Source organism: Parasteatoda tepidariorum, chromosome 1 (genome assembly GCF_043381705.1).
Source record: "Parasteatoda tepidariorum isolate YZ-2023 chromosome 1, CAS_Ptep_4.0, whole genome shotgun sequence".
Lineage (NCBI taxonomy): Eukaryota > Metazoa > Arthropoda > Arachnida > Araneae > Theridiidae > Parasteatoda > Parasteatoda tepidariorum.
Window position 1 is genome coordinate 60,706,956 of NC_092204.1, and position 22,502 is coordinate 60,729,457.

Consider the following 22,502-nt stretch of genomic DNA (forward strand, 5'->3'; position numbering starts at 1 on the left):
AGAAGTTTACATTCTAGTAAGAAATTTCATAATTAAGAATTAATTATGAGAAAAAATAAATAAAAAATCCTTTTTCAGTTATTAGAATACCGTTTTTAATTGATATAAAAGATTGTATTGAGGATTAATACAAAATTAAATGATAGGTCAAGCTTGAAAGCCTTAGCAAGGAGAACAGTACTTGGTGTAGAAATATTATTCTGAAAACAAATTAATAAAAAAGAATAGCAAAAAGAAATTTTTTCAAAGCAAAGAAATTTTTTTTAAAGTTCAAATAAACATTCCAGTAGTGTCACCATTTGTTGAAAAAGTTTCTTTCACGGACAATTTATATTTTCATTGCAATATAAAACAATAATTCTTTACTTTTGAGTAATTCTGGATAGGTTGGATGCAAAGTTAGAAATGGAGATGTTGATTTACTGTGTATTTCACATTTACTACAATCATCTAGAAGCCAATCTTTGTAGAATTTTTTTATGTAATCCAGTTCAGCTCCTCGTCTCTCTGATCTTTCGACCTAAAATGTATAAACATACATAAGTACCCTAACCTATAACATGCATAAACCAAAGGAGTATATCTTCTAAGGAGCATATCTAACCAGATCCTAATTTTAAACATTTTGATAATCAATGATCTAGTAATTACTTTATTACTAGGTCCATTCATTCTTAAAAATATTACTATTTACAGCTAATGATAATAATTTAATTTTCAATTTTGCAAGATATTTCTTCATTTGGAACAAAAAGAAGTAGAAATTAATAAAAATTACAAAATAAAACTGAATAATTCTTCACCATAAATATGTTCAATACTCTGAGGAAAGAAGATTCTAAAAATAAATCAGAATCAACAAAAGAATTCGTTCTTAGAATTGTTTTAAAAGTTTTATTTACCCCTTTTTATAAAAATTTTATTTAAACAAGTACTATTAATTTGCTTACTTGGAAAAAAATTATTAGAATCCTTTTTCAAAATTGTGTTTGAATAAGAATTTTATAATTTATTTAGTGTTATAAAAATCTATATAACACTAAGGTTTATTCAACGTTATTAAAATTGTTGTGTAACGTTATTTATGCTCTTTTATAACTGTTGACAAGTACCCATTAGCAAAGCAACTTCCATGAAGATTAAAAACTACTATCGAAAGTCTGTGTGAAATAAATTTATAATAATAATTAAGATCCAGATTTTGATGACATTTGCAGTTTGTTTTATATATTTTTGCACAATGTTTTCCTTTTAAGGCATTTTTGGACAGTTTCCTCGCGGGCAACGAATTTCTCGAATCTGGTGTCCGCACGGACAGCCATTTTCCCGTTAATGTTCGTGATACATTTAAATTTTTGTTATCTTACAGGAGTCTACCCACATTACAGCAACATACTGCGCATGGTGGAATTGATGTTTTCTCTGTCTGGGAGTACTGCAGTGGTTGAAAGGGGTTCTCCAGCAATGAACTTACAAAAAACACATTACATACTAGTCTTAAATAAGAAGCGTTAAACGCAATTGTGAACATCTACCTAAATGGAAAACCCCTTTCAGATTTCTGTGCAGAAACCTCTGTAAATCATTGGCTTGATTGTGGAACTGGTAAACGTCATATTTGATTCATTTAAAAAATGCAGTACCCTCGGATAAATTGACATTCCAGATAACTTACTTTTGTCATTTAAATTATTTCATAAAAGGAATAAATTATTTCATAAAAGAAATACTAGGTTACTATTAGTAACCTAGTTTTTCTTTCATTGCTGCATAATGTAATCCTAGTAACTACTAATTCATTGTGCAATTTAATAATAATAAATGATTTGTAATAAATAAGAGAAAATTATATTTTTACTTATTTAGAAGCTACGGGTTAGTTTCAAAAGAGGAGGTATATTTTTGGACAAGCCGTCCTCAGGGACGGGTAAAATTTCTGAGTCTTTTCGAGCCCTGATATATATATATATATATATATAATTTTCATTTTAATATAAAGAAAACTCAAACAAAACAATAGTGTACCTCAGTCCTACTAAGTCTTTCCAGATTTTGAATTTTGGCAATAATGTATTGTCTGCAAGTTTCAGGACTTTCCAATGAAAGAACAGGATTATTGGTTACAACAAGATTTTTCAAACTGATAAGTTTATTCAATTCACTAATATCTTGCCACTAAAAACAATCATAAGTAAAAAAAAAAATTAATCAATGTTGAATAGTCTTAAGTAACAATGCATAAAATATGTAAAATCTTAAATATCTTTTGATCCAGAAATCAAACTCTTACAAATTCTGATGTAGTCTTCAAGGTTTGAAGTTAAACAAGATATGCCAATTGATGCAAATAATAGTTTATTTTATAAAATCAAATACATAAAACACAATACCTCAGAATTTTCAATGGAGTTAAGATTTCCCAAAATAACTTTTAACTTGAAAATATGATGCCAATAGTATATTCAGGAGACCAAACAAAGGTTTCAGCTTTTAAATGTTATATGCGGCTGTTTTCTCACATCATTAAAACTTATTGTGCACAGCAAAATATCTTTGTACTTACATAAAAAAATCATCTACATAAAGATAATTTAATGCAAAAATAATTTTTAATAATCAGACACTGTTTTTGTTTTTTAGTTTAATAACAATCATAATAATTTTAATTATAAGACATACAATTTTTCAAGCACTAAAATAAAAAGTAATTTTAAATATCAAAATCTGAAATTCAATAGATGTTAAAGAATAAAAAATTCAAAAATACGACATTTTTTAATTATTTTCCCAAAAACAATTATTATCCAGTTTCATTCAATAGTTTTTGGATTTTTTTTATTATAAAAAATATGAATAAATACAAAAATTAAATTAATAAAAACATGTTTAAATATTAAGAGCAAAAGTATTTTTACTGGTGTAAATAGTTGCAGAGATAAGGAGAAATATGAAAAAGCATTAAATAGAACAAACTTTCTAACATTATGTTCTAAATAGTAGCTACCCTTTTATTTATCTTGTAGGATAGAAATTTGAATTCTGCAAGAAAAATGAATGTTTATTCCGAATAAGTACATTTCCATGCCTAATTTTATAGAGTATTATTATTTATGGAGTAACCGCCACTAATAAAATCATTATGTCGTAAAATCATCAGCTTTTTAAAATCAAATTTGCATGAAAGGCATCATTACAACAAAACATATCAAAACCATCCCTTTATAAAATCCTTATCACTGTTTCATAAAATCAAAAGGAAATATTTTTAAAATATGGAAAAACTTTACTTTTTCTTGTTCAATTAATTAGAATTTTCTATTTTTGAAGTTTTGAAAGCATATAAACATTAAAGTTCATTCTGTCCTCTATGAACAAAAAGAACTAATTGGCATAGATTGCACTTCTTAGGGAAATTAAAGGGCGAGATAAAAAATTATAAAATGGGACTGTAACAGAATCTAAAACAGTTAATGAATTAAGAAAAGTCATTGACTGTCTTTCATCATTCAATGTCAATGATCATCATTCATTGAATAACCTAAATCTACCTGCAATAGATGTCAGAAAAACGACAGATATTTTAAAATGAACTGTACCGCAAAGAAAATAAAATACTGAAAGTTACAAAAACTTTTATGAACTTTCAAACCATATTTAAACTTTAATTTTAAATTTTAATAATTAAAAAAATACGCTACTATTTTAAAATCCTTCTGGAAATTAAAAAATGTTGCTCATTTTTATTAAAAAGTAGATTCAGAGGAAATTAAATTTAAATATAGTAATCAATTTAACTTTCAGTGAATTCGTAAATTGTAATTCTGATCTTTAACTTTTTCATTTATAAAATCAAATGTCTTATAAAATTATATATTCTAAGAGAGAAAGTGATTTTCATGGGCAGTGGTACTATAATATATTTACTGTACTGTAATGCTTGCACTGTATATGGACACTGTTCTGCATTTACTTGAGAGTAATATAATTGTATATTAGAAAGGCTTCTCAAACTATTAAGATTGCATATGATTAGATTCAAATTTATTAAAAGTGTAACATCTTATATTTCTCACCCTATATATACACAGAGTTCTCCTATGGATAGAAAAGGGTAGGGAGCTTACTCTCAGAAAAAGGCACTTTGAGTTTTGAAAGAGTTACACTTAACACAGTTAAAATTTATCAAAATATGTAATATTATGCAAAAACTGAATTTGATCATTAATTTTTAAATTACCCTTTTATAATATTTTATAAGTATATTTCATAAAGTAATTTTCACTCATTATCAAGGTAACAGAAAAAGTTTAAGCGTTTAAAAAATAATTAAAGGCAAGCTAAAAAACAAAGCAATTTTCTTCAAAAAAAAAAAAAGGATTAATTGATGAACAACTTTAAAGCTTTTACTTACATTTTAAACTGAAAATTATGAAAAAATAAATATTTAAAGGGGCATTTTTAAATAAAAACGCATTTATTAAAATTAATTAAATGGTAAAGTGTAAAATATAATATTAATATACCCCCTCTCAAATGAAAAAGGAGAATATCTGCCGAATTTCATGCTAACTTTAGCTAACTAGACAACGTAAGAAAAATCTTACTAAAATGAAGAAATGAAATTAAAGTTAAATAATTATCAATAACAAAATAAATCAGAGCAGGTGGTTAAAAATAAATCTTTTCCGGAAATAAATAAATAAAAAGACAGTGCTTTTAAGGGATGGCGGCTTACTTTTACAAAATGGGCAAGGATGGAGCATTTATAGACATCAAAGGGCAGAGGGGGTGGGCCACCCTTCTAAAACCGGTTAGGGAGAACACTGTATACACATAATTGTCAAAATGTTAGTAGACATTACATAGATTGCAAATAAATGTCTAAAACCCATACCTTTTTTAACCAATTATTCTTTACAAATAAAGACTCTAAATTTCGAAATAATTCTGTCTTCTCTAATGGTGAGACAGCAATAAATTCTATAGAACATAATTCTATATTATCTAACTGCAATTCTTTCAAGCTAAAAAAAAAAGAAATACACACTTAGTATAAACAATCACTAAAAAAACAAATTCAGTGCATAAATTCTAACTAGCAGAGATTAAAACCAGGGTTGGGGTTTTGGACATCCTAAACTGGTTTTGGACAGGACACGTGGGTTCTACTGTCTAAGGGGAGTCGGTACCCTCTATACCGACAATGTTAAAACGGCCAACTTCGTGTACCTTTTTCTGAGAAAGTATCAAACATAGAGCTCTGAAATTTTTTATGGTGATTATATGAACACTTATACATATACAGAGGTGAAAAGTTTATCCATACACATTGTTATTTTTTTTAAAAAAAATAAAAGCTGAGTACTACTGAAAAAATGTCATTTTGCAGTATGTTTTTAACAGCCACACATTTATTTTTATGAATAATCATAAAAAGTTCACCTCAGTATATGTATTAAGCCCTTAATAATGAGCTGTAAAAATTTTAAGAATTTATCTTCAGTAGTTTTTGAGAAAAAGGTACACGCAGCTAAAAAAAACACATTTTGAGAAAAAGCCAATTTAAAGTTAAAATTCATTATTACTAAAAAATTCTGGCACTAAGTACAAATTTTTCACATTTATTTCATTTGTACAATTGACTTATTTATTTTTAGTACATTTGTTTTTATTTATTTCCTAAATTTTATCTAAAAAAGCTTAAATTGCATTATATCAAGTATGTTACACATTAAGTCGACAATGTTAAAATTTCAAGTTTTTCACTATGTATTACAAATAATTCCTCATAAGACATAATCTATTATAGCAAATTCATGAATATGTATAATATAAGTTCAAGTACAAAATTNAATTCATTGAACAACAAAAGTGAATACCTAATCCTTTAAATATAAATATGCTTTTAATACTGATAAATAATGTTTTTGCATAAGGATAAATAATGCAATATTAAAAAATAATAATAATTTTCTAAAAAAAATACTAAATTTGTTTAAAATTAACCTTTCATTTTTCACAATATTTTTTAAAAAAACTGTTATAATTTCTGCATCACAGGATGATAAAAAAAGACATCTATTTTTAAAAAAATTGTTTTTAAATATAAATATATTAGTTTAAATAAATATAAATATATTAGTTTAAATTGGAAATACAAAATAACTGAAAAAAGTATTAACAGTTTTGAAGGGCGTAACATCAGTTTCAGTTGCTGACACTGGTGATGTCCACTATGCTAAAAGCATCGAACATGAATGAAATAAAAGTATTCTTGAATAGTACTATAGATAAATAAACCTATTTATGACTAACCAAGCACTTAGTCCCTAATAGCTTAACCTGTATGGCAAGGTCAAACTTCAGTTATGTACTATTGAATGAGAGGAACAATTGAACTTGATTACTGATTAATCTTCCTTTGTTTAATGTTTAAATTGAAGAGTCAAACAATATTAATAAAACATTATACTTTTAAAAACAAATATTCTCTAGTAGATTTAATTATCAATATGTTATTAGTTCTATGTTTATTTTACCTTTTAAACATTGTTCAAATAAAACTGTGACATAATTTGAGTAAAAGGGTTTTGGATAGGAAGGTTTAAACCATGGATTAATCCACTCTGTCCTAAACCTTGCAAACCCTGATTAAAACTAATAAGATGACGGATAAAAGCTTTGTTGCCCAGAAGTTACTATAAGAAATATTATATTGAAGTATGAAATATAAATTGAAAGAAAATAAAATCTTACCTTTGTAAAATGCCTAATTTGCATATTTCACTCCAGCTAATGATACAATTATTGTTCAAACTTAAACAGCTCAAATTAGATAACATGGAATACAATGGACAGTCCAGGTTAGAAATATAATTATCTTTAACAGATAGGTTTTCAACATCAGGCCACATCATAGCACAAGTAAGTATCTGAAGAAGTAATAAAAATATATATTAGAAGCTAAATAACACAAATTGTTTTACAAAAAAAGATTAAACACTAAAATATTAAGCAGATTTCTACAAATTGAATTTTAGAACAGAAATGGTATATATATAAGAAACGAATACTAATTCTCATGCATATGATTTATTGCAAAATTGAAATGCTCAAAATTAATTTATGTAGTTGAATGAAAATTAGATAAATAAATATAATTTAATGCTTTAATCTGAAAAAAGTATTACAAAATGACAGAAATATATTTTGTTTATTGTGGTCAAAATAATGAAATAAAATGTATTACACCAAGCAAAGCCAAATTATATATAATAAAATACTAGCAGATATACAATTGAATCCTACAATAATGAACCTGCCATATAGTGAACATTTGGTAGTAGTGCACTCTTTTGGTTATCCTGACAGAATTCCCACTTTACTAATGTTATTAACTAATGTAATTTAATTAATGTTAATATGCTTATAGTGAACAGCTGAGAAATAGGTAACAGACTCGAATTTCACATGCATAGATTTTTTCCTCCTCCATTAATTTTAAACTTGCAGGAAATAGAACTACAAGAGACAGCCTTTCTTTACATTGTGCAAAATGTTATACTTTTATCTTCATCACCGTTACCTACAGCAAACAAGCTGTTAAACAGCATATTCTATTGATTCTCTATCCCCCTTCAGATACAGAATCAGAGCTCTATTCTTCCCTATCAGCAAATTTTAAAAAATAAACTTCTGGCCACTACTTGTTAAGCTGATCTACTAAATCTTGGAATTTAATTATCTCTACAAGCCCCTATTATTTACAAACCACCGCTTGAAATTGAAGAGTTAAAGAATTTAACTGGTTTAACAGTTGCTCTCTTCATATTATTACATATTCATTTGAGGTAGGTAGGAATTTTCCAAAATAAGCGAAAAGGAAAAATTTTGTAAAGAGAATAGCTTTTTCGATTGAGTATAAAGTAAAAATTATCAAACCTATTAAAAATGGAAACATCCAATTGGCACTTTTTAAGGCATTGTTCCTTTGTATCCAAAGTTAAACAAAATAATGTTAAAAAAGAAGAAAATGTTGAAGAACTAGAAATTTTGGCACCAACTACATCGGAAATTATCCTGAACGTTTATTTTTTCCTACAGAAAATATAGATCAGAAAATTTTGGACATTTTACTGACTGTTGATTTCAAAAAAATGTAGAAATCTACTTAAAATTGATTTGTATTCAATTAAAAATCACTACTTTTTTCCATAGAAGGTAAAATTAAAATAAATTTTTAGTTAAGTATTTTCTTTTCATTTTTTGATCCATTATTCATTTAATTATAAGCAAATTTTGCGACATCATAATAATTTATTTCCAGCAAAATAACTGTCATTTATTAAAAAAATTATTTTTCAAAGAAATTCGATACAGTGAATTATGGTTTACAGCGAGCACATTGATAAATCTGATTTTGGGAATCCGAATTAAAGGATTAAACTACATTAATTACAATATTAAAGGATTAAACTAAATAAATTATGTACATCATTAAAATAATATCAAACACATTAATTTTTCAATATAAATGGTATACACATGAGAAATGAATCTTACCAAATTCTAAAAATCTATTTAATTTATAATTTTAGAAATCTATATAAAGCAAAAACAATAAAATGCGCAATAAATTTACACATTTATACCATACTTGTGTAAATGGAAAAGAAACATGGCACTAACAACACATATAAATACCACACATAATACTTAATTTCAAGAAATGCTAAACAAAATTAGAACAAAAATAACAAGGTACCATATAGGATTTTCTGGAAAATTGAATGGAAATAAATAAACATACTTTTCGCCAATCATAAGCCATATCATTTATCACAAGTGTTTTCACATTTTTATAACAATCAAGGTGTTCAGGAGATTCAGGTATCTGCAATCTATTTTTACTGAAAGAAAAAAAAATAAAGAAAGAATTAAATATACCTATATACTATTAATGTAGCTAGGCACTAATACAGTACCATATAAAATCACAAGAACCTTTTTAAACAAATTTGTCCAAATCCAGAGTTCATACATACAATAACTTTATAAACGTATCAAAAGAACAATAATAAATTGTGCTGAAGTAGAAATTTCTCTTTTAGATATAAAATTTAATTTATATTGCTTCAATTTAAAAGTTGAAAATAGAATTCTTCTCAAAATAATAAATATGTGAGAAAATTTTCAATTCTCTCTATTTTTTTAAATTAAAATGAATGTATTGCACAGAAGTAATTATTTTAATATTAAAAAAATTAAAATTCGTTTTAATTTGATGAATTAAAGCCTAAATAATTATTAGTAAAGCCACAGTAAAAATGTCAAATATTTCACCTTTTAGAATTTTCATAACTTTATTTACATTTTTTTCCTCATAAACATCATCGAAAAAATGAATTAATAAATTTACCAGCAACAAGAACACTAAAATTTGAATCATGAATGAACAAACAAGAAGTTTTTTTTTAATGTATCCAATATAATTTTTGGATTAATACAGTAACCACTTAAGATATACAAGAATAAGATTCTTAAATTTCAGATATCTTTTACATACTATGTAGATGTATTTAATATATATATCTAAACCTTGCAAAACCTCCAGCAAATACAAGATACAAGACCATGGAAAAAATGAAAGGGAAAAAAAAAATTGTTTTTAATAAATATATTAAAAATTTAATACAGATAACGATAAGGTAATAAATAAGATGAATAGCAAATAATTAAAAAAATAAGTAGCAGAAAAAAAATTATATTAATAGTTTGCTTGTTAAATATATAATTTTCATGCCAATCTTCGCAATGGAGAACTTTGATAAGCAAAAATGCTAAAAAGCAATACGGTGCCAAAAAAAATTAAGAGTAAAATATGTATATTAATAAATATCACAATTTGGATGAAACCTTTACAAAAGCTTTTAGATAGAACCACAATACAAAAGTAGTGAATTTAGAGATCAAAATGTTTAATTATGCTTAAATAACAATGTTTAACTATGTTGAATAACAAAATAAATAGCATTAGAAGCTTGTTAGATTAAACATCGCAGCAGATAATTGAAATGCACCAGCATAATCTAAACTGGAATAAGTAAAAAATAACAATGGTTTGTTTTACATTGTTGTCTGACGATATTGGCATGATATAGTACCATCAAAACATGTGTGATTCAATTGAAATAGCAATTTGAAGTAAGCTTGAAGTAATAGTAATAAAGAAAAAATTTTCTTCTTCAAATCAATTTATCACTAATCTTACAACTATGGCAATGTGTATCAAGCTAAAACAATTTTAAGAAAACAATACATAAAGAAAAAAAGTATTACTTGAACTTATACAATTGATATTTCAGATTAATATATAACTAGAATTTTTTTGAGCTATTAGACATTTTGAATATGTAATTTGAAATCTCTATAAATAAATATGGAAAAAGAAAAAAAAATTTTTTTTTTCATTCCACAAACAAAGAAATAAAAAAATTTTTAAGAAAAAAAAAGTTTGATAGCTTCAACTTACGAAAGGATGAGTGTATCAAGTGAAGGTAATTGTTCAACTATCTCATTAACAGATTTCCAAGATGAAAGCAGATTCTGAGATAAATCTAAGTCACGAACATTTGGTATTAATTCTTTCAACTCATTCACTTCTCCTGGATCATTAATTAGCATTTTTGACAGTACAACATTAGTCAAACTATGGAAGTTACTGAAAACATATTTAAAAACGATAATCAAATAAAGATATATTTAAGACTCATTTATATTTTCAATGACTAAATTATAGTAACACAATATTGCAATAGTATAATTACATTAAAACTGCATTACAATATATAAGAAGCAATAGGTATTATAAGACAGCATTAAGATTGCAAGAAATATTAAATAACAAAACTTGCTGTGGGACCTATAAATATATTACAGTTGACTAAATTTGCTACCTTTCAAATAATTTATTTTTTTATTTTAATTTTTTGTTCCTATGACATATTATTGTTTCACAATAATGTTTCAATTATTTGATTAATATTATTTCTTGCAAGGCATGAATTATTCAAGGCTATTACATCGATTTTCTTCATAAATCAGCTTTAAAAACTGCTAAAAGCTAATGCAACAAAAAATTTAAAATAATAATAAATATAAATACTATTAAAAAAATGAGTAAACAAAATGATTTAATATAAAAAAAAATTACTTTCTAACATAATAAATATGAAGAACAACACATTTTCACATTATTAACCCCTTAACTGCCGCGGGCATATATATACGCTTTCCCGAAGTACGATGCTTTGCATTGCGCTGCTATAAATAGAACCACCACCTACTTCAGAATGCAGTGAAATGATCTTGAAAGTGTTTGCTTTGCAAATGTATTACTAATTTCAGAGGAGGGGGAATGGGAAAATTATGTTATGGAAAAGTGATATCATATTATTTGTTTGCTTGTCTCTTTTTGAGTAAGGTCGGGTTTATTCTTTTTTCTCTTTCGTTTCCCGTNATTTTTGACAGTACAACATTAGTCAAACTATGGAAGTTACTGAAAACATTTTTAAAAACGATAATCAAATAAGGATATATTTAAGACTCATTTATATTTTCAATGACTAAATTATATTAACACAATATTGCAATAGTATAATTACATTAAAACTGCATTACAATATATAAGAAGCAATAGGTATTATAAGACAGCAATAAGATTGCAAGAAATGTTAAATAACAAAACTTGATGTGGGACCTATATATACATTACAGTTTACTAAATTTGCTACCTTTTAAATAATTTATTTTTTTATTTTAATTTTTTTGTCGCTATAACATATCATTGTTTCACAATAATGTTTCAATTATTTGATTAATATTATTTCTTGCAAGGCATGAATTATTCAAGACTTAGATAATACTATTACAATGATTTCCTTCATAAAACAGCTTTAAAAACTGCTAAAAACTAATGCAACAAAAAATTTAGAATAATAATAAATATAGCTGACGTGCTCTTAAAAAAAATGAGTAAACAAAATGATTTTCTATAAAAAAAATTACTTTCTAACATAATAAACATGAAGAACAACACATTTTCACATTATTAAAAGAGTTTAGAAATCCCTGTTTAAAAATTCTGTTCAACCTCAGAAATGGGTCCTTACTGATCTGGATGTTTTTGAGTCCAGACCAAATCCACAAAAAGCACACCTTCATTAAAGCAAAAAAACAGTGTAAATAAATCACAAATAAAACTACAAAAATGGATATACTATAGTTTTGATTCCATAAACAAGAAGCTTCTTTAGTGTTTCAACACAAAATGATAGAAGTAAAAAGCAAACATGTGCAAAAAGGTTTAACCAATAGGGACAGAGGGATAAGTCTCAACAAGATAATAAAAAAAGCGACCAGAAACAGGTGTGAGGGAATTTGGCATGATCTCAAAGGTGCAACAAATTAATTATAATAAATATAAAAATATTGGAAAATGGTGAGATACTAGAGAGATCTTTAACAAAATTTTTCAGAAGAAGATTTTTTTTCAGAAGAAAGATCAAACCTGTGATAAGAATTCCAGTTATGTAGAGCAACGAAAGATAGGTTTATGTCCTGATTTTGGACATATCTCTCATGTTCTTTAAATCGAAATTAAAAAATGCATTTAGTTTGTTCAATATACGCAAAACCCCATTGGCACAAAATGTGATACATACCCCAGCTATTAATATCAACAAAAGGATCTTTAAGATAGATGAAATTTTATTTGCAGAGGAAAAAACGGCTTTCAACTCAAATTTATTCAAAATCTTAGCGAATTTCAGGTATTGATTTTCAGATAAGTTCAAATTAGAGAATTCAGTGCATTACAAGATTAATTTTCAAGAGAAGGAATTAATAATATTAGAAGGAAAACTGTAAGTCATGGTTTTTAATAATTTAGTTAATGATTTTTCTACTATTCGACAGTTTCTTAATATTTGAAAGTCTATTCTCTGTTGCACCCTGAGGCACTCGCCAATCCAAATCTCCTTTTGCATGTTTCTATATATCCCCTTTTATCTTTTATCATTATTTGGTGTTTAGACACAGAGGAAGGTTCTAGTTTATAGAACCAAAACAAGCAGGTCCCTTTCTGTACTTTATTAATTTGTGATTTATTCACGTTTATTTACTTTAGTGTATCTTATCCTTTACAAATATACCCAATCCCTTTTGGACCCACCTTTATTGTCAACATTAATTAGCCTATTTAGTGGCCTAGACTAAAAAAGATCATTAATTAGCCTAGACTATAAAAGATCTTGAAAACAACTTTCAGGGCAATATCATTGGCGGATGAGTGAATCTGTATTCACCATGAAGAAGAATGACTCTTTGTTGATCAGAAACCAAATTTTAAAATCACTTTATGCACCATCAGGCAGATTACACATCACCAATGACAATACAAGATTTCGAAGCTGTCTGAATCTTCATGCTGGCATGCAAAAAAGTAATTATGCCATATAATTTTTACTACTTTATAGTATTTACTATATAACGTTTGGTAAATAGCTCCTTTTGACATAAATTGTTGTAGTTTTATTGTCTATCAGAGGTTGAAATAAATTACTACTCTGAAATTTAACATTCATTTTAGATAAGTCATTATCTAAAAAATTTTTTATTTGTAGTTATGAATTATAAATCACGAAATGATTAATAATCCTGTGAAAATATAAGTAATAATTTCTTTTAGTAAAAAATAAATGTTCAAAATCAAAAACTGCTAGTAATCTTAAGGCAAAACTTTCATTTAGTTTTGGAATATTGTAATAAAAGTTAAACATTTAACAAAATAGCTACCTTTGTTTTCCCATAATTTTCTTCATTCCAACCATCTCAACATGCCTTTCAGGTCCACTTTTCTGTGGCAGATAAATATAAGTTGGAGTTACAGAGGATGCATCCTCATGACCATATTTTAGCCTCACGGCTTTTGGACAAGAAATTCCCAAGTCTGCTTTGGATTGACGAATGAAACTGCCCGCATTGGGAATACTAAAATAGAAATTGAATATAGAATAGCGGAAATGAATAATCCTAAGAAACTGATGCGGAAAGGCACAGTACTTGTTAATGGAAAAACTTAATTTACTTTAAAATTACATAAGGTGGACAAAAGAAAGATAAGAATGCCACAGCAGCTCATCCTGATGCTCTAGAATCTTGCTTCATTCATATGTCAATTACCAAGAAAATGATATCAGTACCACACTTTCTTCATTTTGGTTTGAAATGTATTCTGCAATGATTGCCTCGTTTGGTTGATGCTGGCTTTCTTGTTATATTTTTCACTTTAATCTTCTTTTTCATTTTTTTAATCGGTAATTTTGCATTTTTATTTTTAAAATTAATTTGGTTTTCATCATTCACATGTGATGAATCTAGAGAATGTTTAGAATGCTCAAAACAGGGTGGCTTTTTCTACACCTTAAGTAATTTTAAAGGTAAGTTTTTCTATTGACAAATATACAATAGATGGTTGAAAAAAAAGTAAAAGAATTTTATAAGTAACAACAGAACCATTTTTTAGAAAGACTTTTAGACTTTATTTGTGATATCCATAAAACAAATTTAAAAAAATAATTTGGAAATGAATGGACAATTCAAGACTGGAAAATTTCGAACCAGATAAATGATTACTTAATTTTTTCATTCTAAATGAAATTTAAAAAATAAAACACAATAGAATTATGCCTACATAGTTTCAGATTATCATGCAATTATATTATTTTTTCTTGATACATAGACAAAAAAAAGTCAATTTGAGCTTGAACAATAATTTCGTTCACACAAATACAACCTAAAATGCAAATACTTTAAAGCTCTTTGGAAAAAAATATACTGATATACACATTGCAATTATAAAATATTTTGATTATGGTTTAATTATATTTTACTGAACTATTTTCAACATGCTTTTAAATATTTTAGTAAAAATTTGTGTCAAAAGGGAAAAATTTGGTAACAAAAATATCCAATAAGAGATATTGTCTAATAAAAGGATACACAACTTTTTTCTGCTTATTGACAAAGGAAAGCTCTGAATACATAAAAATAATGCAGATCAGGCAAGATTTCTATAATTTCAATATTAAAGATCTGATAAAAATATGTCATAACATAAATTCTGAATTTTTCTAAATATTTTTTTAACTTCATCTGTTTAATTTAAACTATGTTTTTGTAAACATAACTAAAGATTTTCAAAAGTTTAAATCTTATGTACATTAGAGTCAACCAAGTTTTATGTTTTCTTTTAGGAGTTTTACATACTTTTAATAAAGAAAAGTTCTTTACTTGTATTTAAGAATAAATAAATAAATATGATTAAGCAATTTTTTTCTTAAACAAATAAATACATAAAATTTAACATGGAGCCATAATATAATATGCTCTTAGATGTAAGTAAAATGCTTAAAGAAAGGGAGGGAAATTGTCTCTTTGAATAACTTTCATTGAAATTTTAAAATATAATTAAAAAAAACTGTTTTTCAATAACTTGTTATCTAAATTTAGAGACTGTAACGTAAGAGACTAATTATGGTTTCTAGTAAAGGTTTAAAAAAATATTTTATGAGTAAAATGATTTGAGAAAACTAGATGAAAACACTCAGTTTAAAAACTTGTGTTTTCATATAATTTATTATGAAATTATTTACCTTGTTTGAAAATAATTAATATTATTGTAACAACCACTATGCTTTCCTCTTGTTAAATTGTCCCATTCAACACCAAGCCAAGTTCCTAAAACACAAATTGAATTAATCTTTTTATATGGGCAATAAGTGCACTGTCATTATTATAGTTTTAAACCAAAATGAGTGATTATTATAAAATTTTATATAAAAGGAATCAAAGAGTAAACCAATAAGTATGGTCATTATAGGTTATAGAAGTTTCAATGTAAAAATAATGCTTTATAATAAGTATTTATTGGGGACCTTGCTTTTTGTATGCTTAACCTACCAATCCCTATGATTGCTGAACTATTTTTACTTCTTATAATTAAAAGGATTGCTATATCTAAATTAAAAATTATTCATTCAAAAGAACATAAAATTATTTATTACATATTTGGTTCCACAAATTTAGTTTCCAATTTTATTGGGATGAAATTAAACCTAATCATTTCCTGCAATACATTTGCAACTTGATCTAATTTTTTTTTCTAAATAAATATTTCATAATTCATTGAAAATTGAATTATGAAATATTTGAAAACTCATAAAATATTTATGCTGATGACAAGCAAAGAAATCTGGATCTCAGATTAAGGATCCTATGAAATAATTTTTGTAGCCAATAGGAGTAGGTCAACAAAATGAAAAAAGATTTTAGACCATTAGCTATTTATGTTATTAATAATAAGAAATAAGATAAATATAGGAACATAGATTATAATGTTTAATACTTTGATAACAATTAATACATCTGATGGACCAGGATAACGGATATTGTCATGCTAAGGGCCATATACAAAAGGTTAAATAAAATTAAAAGAAATGGTATGAATTTTTATAAAAAATGAGCAGGAAATAAACAATAACAAAAACAATCCTTAACATAGTATATATCAATCTATGCAATATCTGGTTATTTCTAAATTATCTTGCCTAAAATTACACCCTTCAGTGAGAGATAGCAAAGTCCTAATGATGAAGAAGAACCTTTTGAAATCCCAAAATAAAACCCATGTTAACCTAGAATTTATTTTGATTTGATGTCATCAAGTATACTCACATTTTATCAACCAAATAGTTTTTAAAATGGATTTTTTTTTCCTATGCAGAAGGATATCTAAGAAAAAAAAATCACTTGTAAGTAGATTTATTAAATTTGTTTAAAGAATCTTCCGAACAAAAATCGTACAATTCTCCTGTTTGTAACTCAGACTTATGTTACATATATATAATACATGTGTGACATTTAATGGTTGGTTTGAATTTTTGTTACTCAATACTAAAATTTCATGTCCTGCATCAAAAAATAAATTTTATGTTATCTATGAATTTTATGTATGAAAAAACACAATATTAAGACGAGTGAAATCAGAAAATACTATCAGAGACAAATACATTAGTAGCACTTGCACACAAATAGAGTAATTTAGAGTGTATCCAGTTTGTCTATTCAAGACATAGACAAATTTATTAACTTATGTTTTTTAATTAGTGGTTTAAGAAATGTAAGAAGAAAATATTTAATTTGTCAAAAGGTTTTTACTTTAAAAAAAAAAAACGCAACTATCGCAACCATGCCAAGTTTGGAGATAGAGCGATAAACTGGAAATCCAAAAAGAGCTAAAGTAGCAACCAAATGCTTCTCTTTCGAAAAAATTTCCTTCCTTTTTGTGTTTGTTATATATCTTCAATGCAATAGAAAGGGCAAGTATTGGAGTTGTATGGGATTTATCGAACAGTGAAAAAGATGGCGTGGTCTTTATAAAAAAAAAAACACAACATTTTATCAAACAGTCTGGAATATCCTCGTGGATGAAAGTTTGCTCATCAAAAGGAAAAATAATCCATGTCGAGTATTTCCAGAACAGTGGGTTTTTATCGCCATGTGTAGAGAGCCCAAAGAAATATTCTTATCAACTGTTCCTAATAGAACTGCAACTACTCTTTTCAAATAATTGTTGAAAACATTTAAGAAGGAAGTGCAATTTACTCTGAGAGTTAGAGAGTATATCAGATAAGCAAAATGGAAATTGCTGGATTTCATCATAAGAAAGTCAATCATAAGTAGAACTTCGTCGACACCCAAACAATCGACAGAGCATGGGAATCCGCCAAATGACGGAATAAAAGACAATGTGGAACATTGTGACATCATCTCGAATCATACTCATCAGAGTTTGCTTGGCGCCAGGCTCAATAAAAAAATTGTTTCCATTCTATTTTACAATCTATGCCTGTACATTTTCCACCAAAATGTAACTAAGATCATGCCAAATCAGTGTTTTATTACTTTTCTTAATTTATTTTCCTTAATTTATAATTTTTCCTTAGTATTATTTTCGTTATTTTTTTCATTCACTCAATTGTTATTATTTAAAATTGCATTATTATTTATTAGAGTTAGTTAGCCGGGCTAGTTCCGCAAGCATTTTTCTTTATGCTGACTGTTATGCTGCCAATATAGTTGTGATAGCACACAAGTATAAAAAAAAACCCTACAACTGAAAACTCAACATAACAGGTATGCCAACATTTTAATTTTTAAGAAAATGAGTAAGTTCACAATACCTAAAACAAATATGACTAGCTAATAAAACATCAAATATACTACCAACTTTTATGAACTAAAAAATGTTTGAAACTTTAAACTCATTTAGTAGTTCATAAGGCAATATTTTTGGTTTAAAATAAATTTTAATAAATTACTCATTCATAAAACTTTTCATATTTAATTGATTTTAACTCTTCTTTAAAATATGAAGAAAAACTCACCATCAACTCCTTCAATTGGACCAACATAAAGGACAGTTCCAAATTCTCCTTCAAAATGTACTCTACAACCAATTTCAACAGAGGAAACACCCATAACCTACATAAAAAAACTCTTTTTAGAAATCAGATAGAAAAAAATATTTATAACAAGTTTTAAACTGTTGTGCACCCTATTATTAAAAAATATCTTATCTTACCAAAAATTGAGAGATTTTCTTATAGAAAAAAAATTCCATTAAAAAATAATGAATGGCTATAGGGAACTTCTAAATTTTTGTTGAGTTTTTCTACCTTAATATTTGTTATTTTTCTTCTTAATTTTAGAGGCAAAATCATTTATAAAGTAAATTTTTCCAAGTATTTTGTTTTATAATACAAATGAAGTTGAAATGAAGTATTGCTACAATGATTTAAAGTATCAAAATCTTATCCTTTTCTATTATTATTATTTTTGTCAGAAATTTTCACTCGTTTTTTTCCACAATTTTAATTTGAAGAATATAACAAAATTTCTGTAAATTATGTAGAGGAGGATAATTTTATATCAATACCTGTTTGCGCCAATTATAATTACAAAAGGGTTTTTTGTACTTGTAAAAATTAAGTAATAAGTAGCAGCTCACTTGAAGGTGGCTATGAGTTTATTACATCCTTATATTTACTTTATCAAGCATAATAAGTCTTGCAGTCTAATACAAAAAAGAGGTATCTTCAGGGATGGAGAGCCACATAAAATAAAAAGTGCGGGCCTTTTGGAAAGCAGTACAGTCCCACAGCTGCTCGCCATTCATGGCAACTTGTTCCCTACACAAAATGCTGTCAATTGCTGCAATATTGTACAGATAATTGATGATTTGTCGCATTTAAAATTGCTTGAATATTGTTTACCCTTTGAAAATTTACTTCCCAAGGCGAGAAGGTTATTTGTGCGAAGATTTTTAAGAAAATATAAATTCAAATCACTGATTTATAATTACAACACATGTCTTTTTGCGTATATTCTATATGCGGCTGCATTTCGCAAAATAAAATGCGTAATATAGTCACGTAAATTTATATTTTATTCCATTTACTTAGGAATATTGAAACCAATGAAAGTGACTGGTAAAAAAATTATAATAATAAAAAATTACTGCTTTATTTCTGATTAGCAAAACACTGAGACTGTTTGAAAGAAAATTAATATAAAGGAACGAAATAATTTTCAACCATTAACCGGTTTCAACTAAGTTCTTTATGTAAATTACCACCTGATAAATTATTTAATTGTCCATATTGTTTCAATTAACTTGACTATTTTTTAATTTAAATGATGTTTTCAATTTTAAAAAACATGCTATTTTTTTAAATCAATTATATTACATACTTTCAAAACTTAACTTTATAATTAAATCAAAACTAAATCCAGTGGGGAAAATATATATAAACAAAAGTGATGTCATAACTGATAACTACAGTTACAGTTATCAATAAAGAATAAAATAGATAGAATTTTAAGGTATATTTTGGCTGCTAAATCACGGGAGCATTCTCACTGCATAAGGTTGCCACATGTCTGATTGCCTGCTGGAGAAAAAAGGCACATTCCAATTCGCACTGGTGACACTGATTGAAGAGTACCTGATTGGTGAGTTTTTCACGGTAAAATATATTTCACTAATCAGATTCTCATATTTCCTCGACGGTGATCGGAGATGAGTAAATTAAATGCAATGAGAATGGACCATGATAATATGACTACTGATAATTGTTATTTTATCAAGACTCACTGATTCATAATTGTTATCGCAATTTCCCCAATATTTTTGATTTCCTCCTCATATTATTTACCATTTGTCTCAAAGTGCCACACGTCACCATATCCTTACGCCCTCCCCCTTTGAAAAATAACAAGCTATATAATAAAAACTTATTAGCATTTCAGAAACAAAACACATGTTATAAATCTTATTTCAAATTTTATTTTTATACTATAACTTAATGATTTGTTTTAAGTGAGTTTGAGAGTAAAACAATAATGATGAGATGTGTATATATCTTGATGAACAATGATAAATACAAATGGCATATTATAACACTGATATATTTTAAACGCTGATTATAAATGTTTTTATTTAAGCAAAAATACGGCAAGTCACACTTCCCTTTACTCCTCCCTCGTTCTTTCCCAAACTTATATAATTTCTTGATTCTCCTCCCATCCAAGCAGGGCAATATTTGTCGATGGCTTCTGATGGGATACAAAACATTCAAGAACAACTATGTTTAAAAAATGTTCCCGGTTTATTAGGAAAAAAAAGAAGAAAGATATTTTAATCAAATATATAGATATTACATTAATTAAATTGGGAATTGGGATTAATGATTTTTTTAAAAATGTCATAATTTTTAAATAAATTTGAATTTTTCAGATAATACATATTTTTAAACTTTCCTGTTATAAATGTACCCGGAACGCCGTCATTGGTTGCACAGGGCGAAAAAAATGGAGAAAACTTTTATACTAATGAGTTGGTTTTCACGTATTAGGACTCAATCTTAAAAGTTGTTAGTGCCTAAGCTTAAACATGCTAATTAATTAATGCAGACGATATTTCAAAATACAAAAATCAGGCATAGCACACATTTTTCATGTTAAACAAACGTTTATTTTGACAGATTTGGGCTTTTGACCCTCAAAATACAGGGGAGTGCGATAACTGTAATCTGGAAAGTAAGGTATTCATAGTTTTATCAGGAGAGTGATCGAAAATATATGGATCACATAATGTTATTTTCACTTTCTGCGTACCTCTCTATATCTCCGGAACTCATTCGCTTCAAAAATATACAAATAGAAAATAACAGTCGACATGTTTCAAGCGCTTCAAATATAGGTGCCCATTTTCAAGATTTGCCATACGTGAATGTAAAGAAACAAAAAAGATTTGTAATAGAAAATGTAAAGTTGCCAATGAAAAATAGGAAAATAAAGGTGAGAAAGAAAACTATAAAAGCTATAGAAGCCGAGAGAGAAAAAAAAAGAAAAACAATACAAGAAAAACCTAAATTCACATCTGGCAAATATTTAAATTGGCACTTATTTTTGAAGCGCTTGAAACAATTCGACTGTTATTTCCTATTTGTATATTTTCGAAGCAAATGAAGTTTTAATCAAGAATCATCTTAAAGCTTACGTTTTTTTCCGATTATTTGCAAAGTATGACATTTTTGTTACGAATAATAATAATAAAAAAAAATGTAAGTATATGAAAATACATTACTTACGTTCAAAATGCAAAGCAAGTAGTAAGTATTAGTTTTTTATTTCGTTATAGTATTCCAGAAAATATTAATCTCTCTTTATCATAGATGTTTACAACGATGAGTAGATAATAGTTGTGATAGCATAACAAATACGTTATAAATTTAGAATAGTGTAAAAAATTTCATAAAATAATTTTACACACTATATTTTGTACATAATAACAAGCAAACAAAACAGCTAAATTATTTTGGTTTAAATGTTTAAGTTTTTCATTAAATTTCGACGTACTTTCAAACTAATAATCATCCTGTGTCATAACTATTTCGACTATTTTTTTTAAATAAATACTAATCAATATTTCAATATATCTAGTGCATGGAATAATAATAAAGACTCAAATATAAGCATATTATGTTTAAGATGTTCCATCCTTGTTATTAGTGTCTTAAAGTCAGATATTTGAAGGTAAATTACGCAAACATAGTTTAAAAATGAACTTAGAAAAATATTCAGGAAGAAAAATTATTTCAAGTTAACCAACAGCAACAATAGCAACAATAATGATAATAATAATGGCCTTAACACTAGATTGCCTAAGGAAGTCATTTTGACTGCTTTTTATTTTCAATTAGAAAAGCAATGATGTATATAATGACACAATTTCTTAGAATTTTGTGACTTTTTGTACAACATATAATTTTTTTTATTGTTAATATTTACTAATAACTTGCTATATATTACTAATAACT

General features: G+C 26.5%; 1 protein-coding gene across 6 annotated transcripts in view; it reads right to left on the reverse strand.

The window, feature by feature from the left end:
- The window catches only part of LOC107452643 (Tubulin-binding cofactor E), a 30,688-nt gene extending 10,706 nt beyond the window's left edge, over positions 1 to 19,982 (reverse strand). The window contains exons 1-10 of one of the 6 annotated variants that reach the window (XM_071180981.1): positions 19,873 to 19,982; positions 18,507 to 18,603; positions 15,714 to 15,798; positions 13,855 to 14,049; positions 10,532 to 10,720; positions 8,810 to 8,909; positions 6,757 to 6,932; positions 4,895 to 5,024; positions 2,026 to 2,175; positions 367 to 520 (exon numbers count right to left, since the gene is read on the reverse strand). In XM_071180981.1, coding sequence (XP_071037082.1) covers positions 367 to 520; positions 2,026 to 2,175; positions 4,895 to 5,024; positions 6,757 to 6,932; positions 8,810 to 8,909; positions 10,532 to 10,720; positions 13,855 to 14,049; positions 15,714 to 15,798; positions 18,507 to 18,600 — 1,273 coding nt within the window. In that variant the 5' untranslated portion in view covers positions 18,601 to 18,603; positions 19,873 to 19,982. Of the gene's footprint in view, positions 1 to 366; positions 521 to 2,025; positions 2,176 to 4,894; positions 5,025 to 6,756; positions 6,933 to 8,809; positions 8,910 to 10,531; positions 10,721 to 13,854; positions 14,050 to 15,713; positions 15,799 to 18,506; positions 18,604 to 19,394 lie in introns of those variants that run through there. The other 5 variants (XM_071180988.1, XM_071180986.1, XM_071180994.1 and 2 more) reach the window with 5 other exon arrangements.
- Positions 19,983 to 22,502: the final 2,520 nt, after the last annotated feature.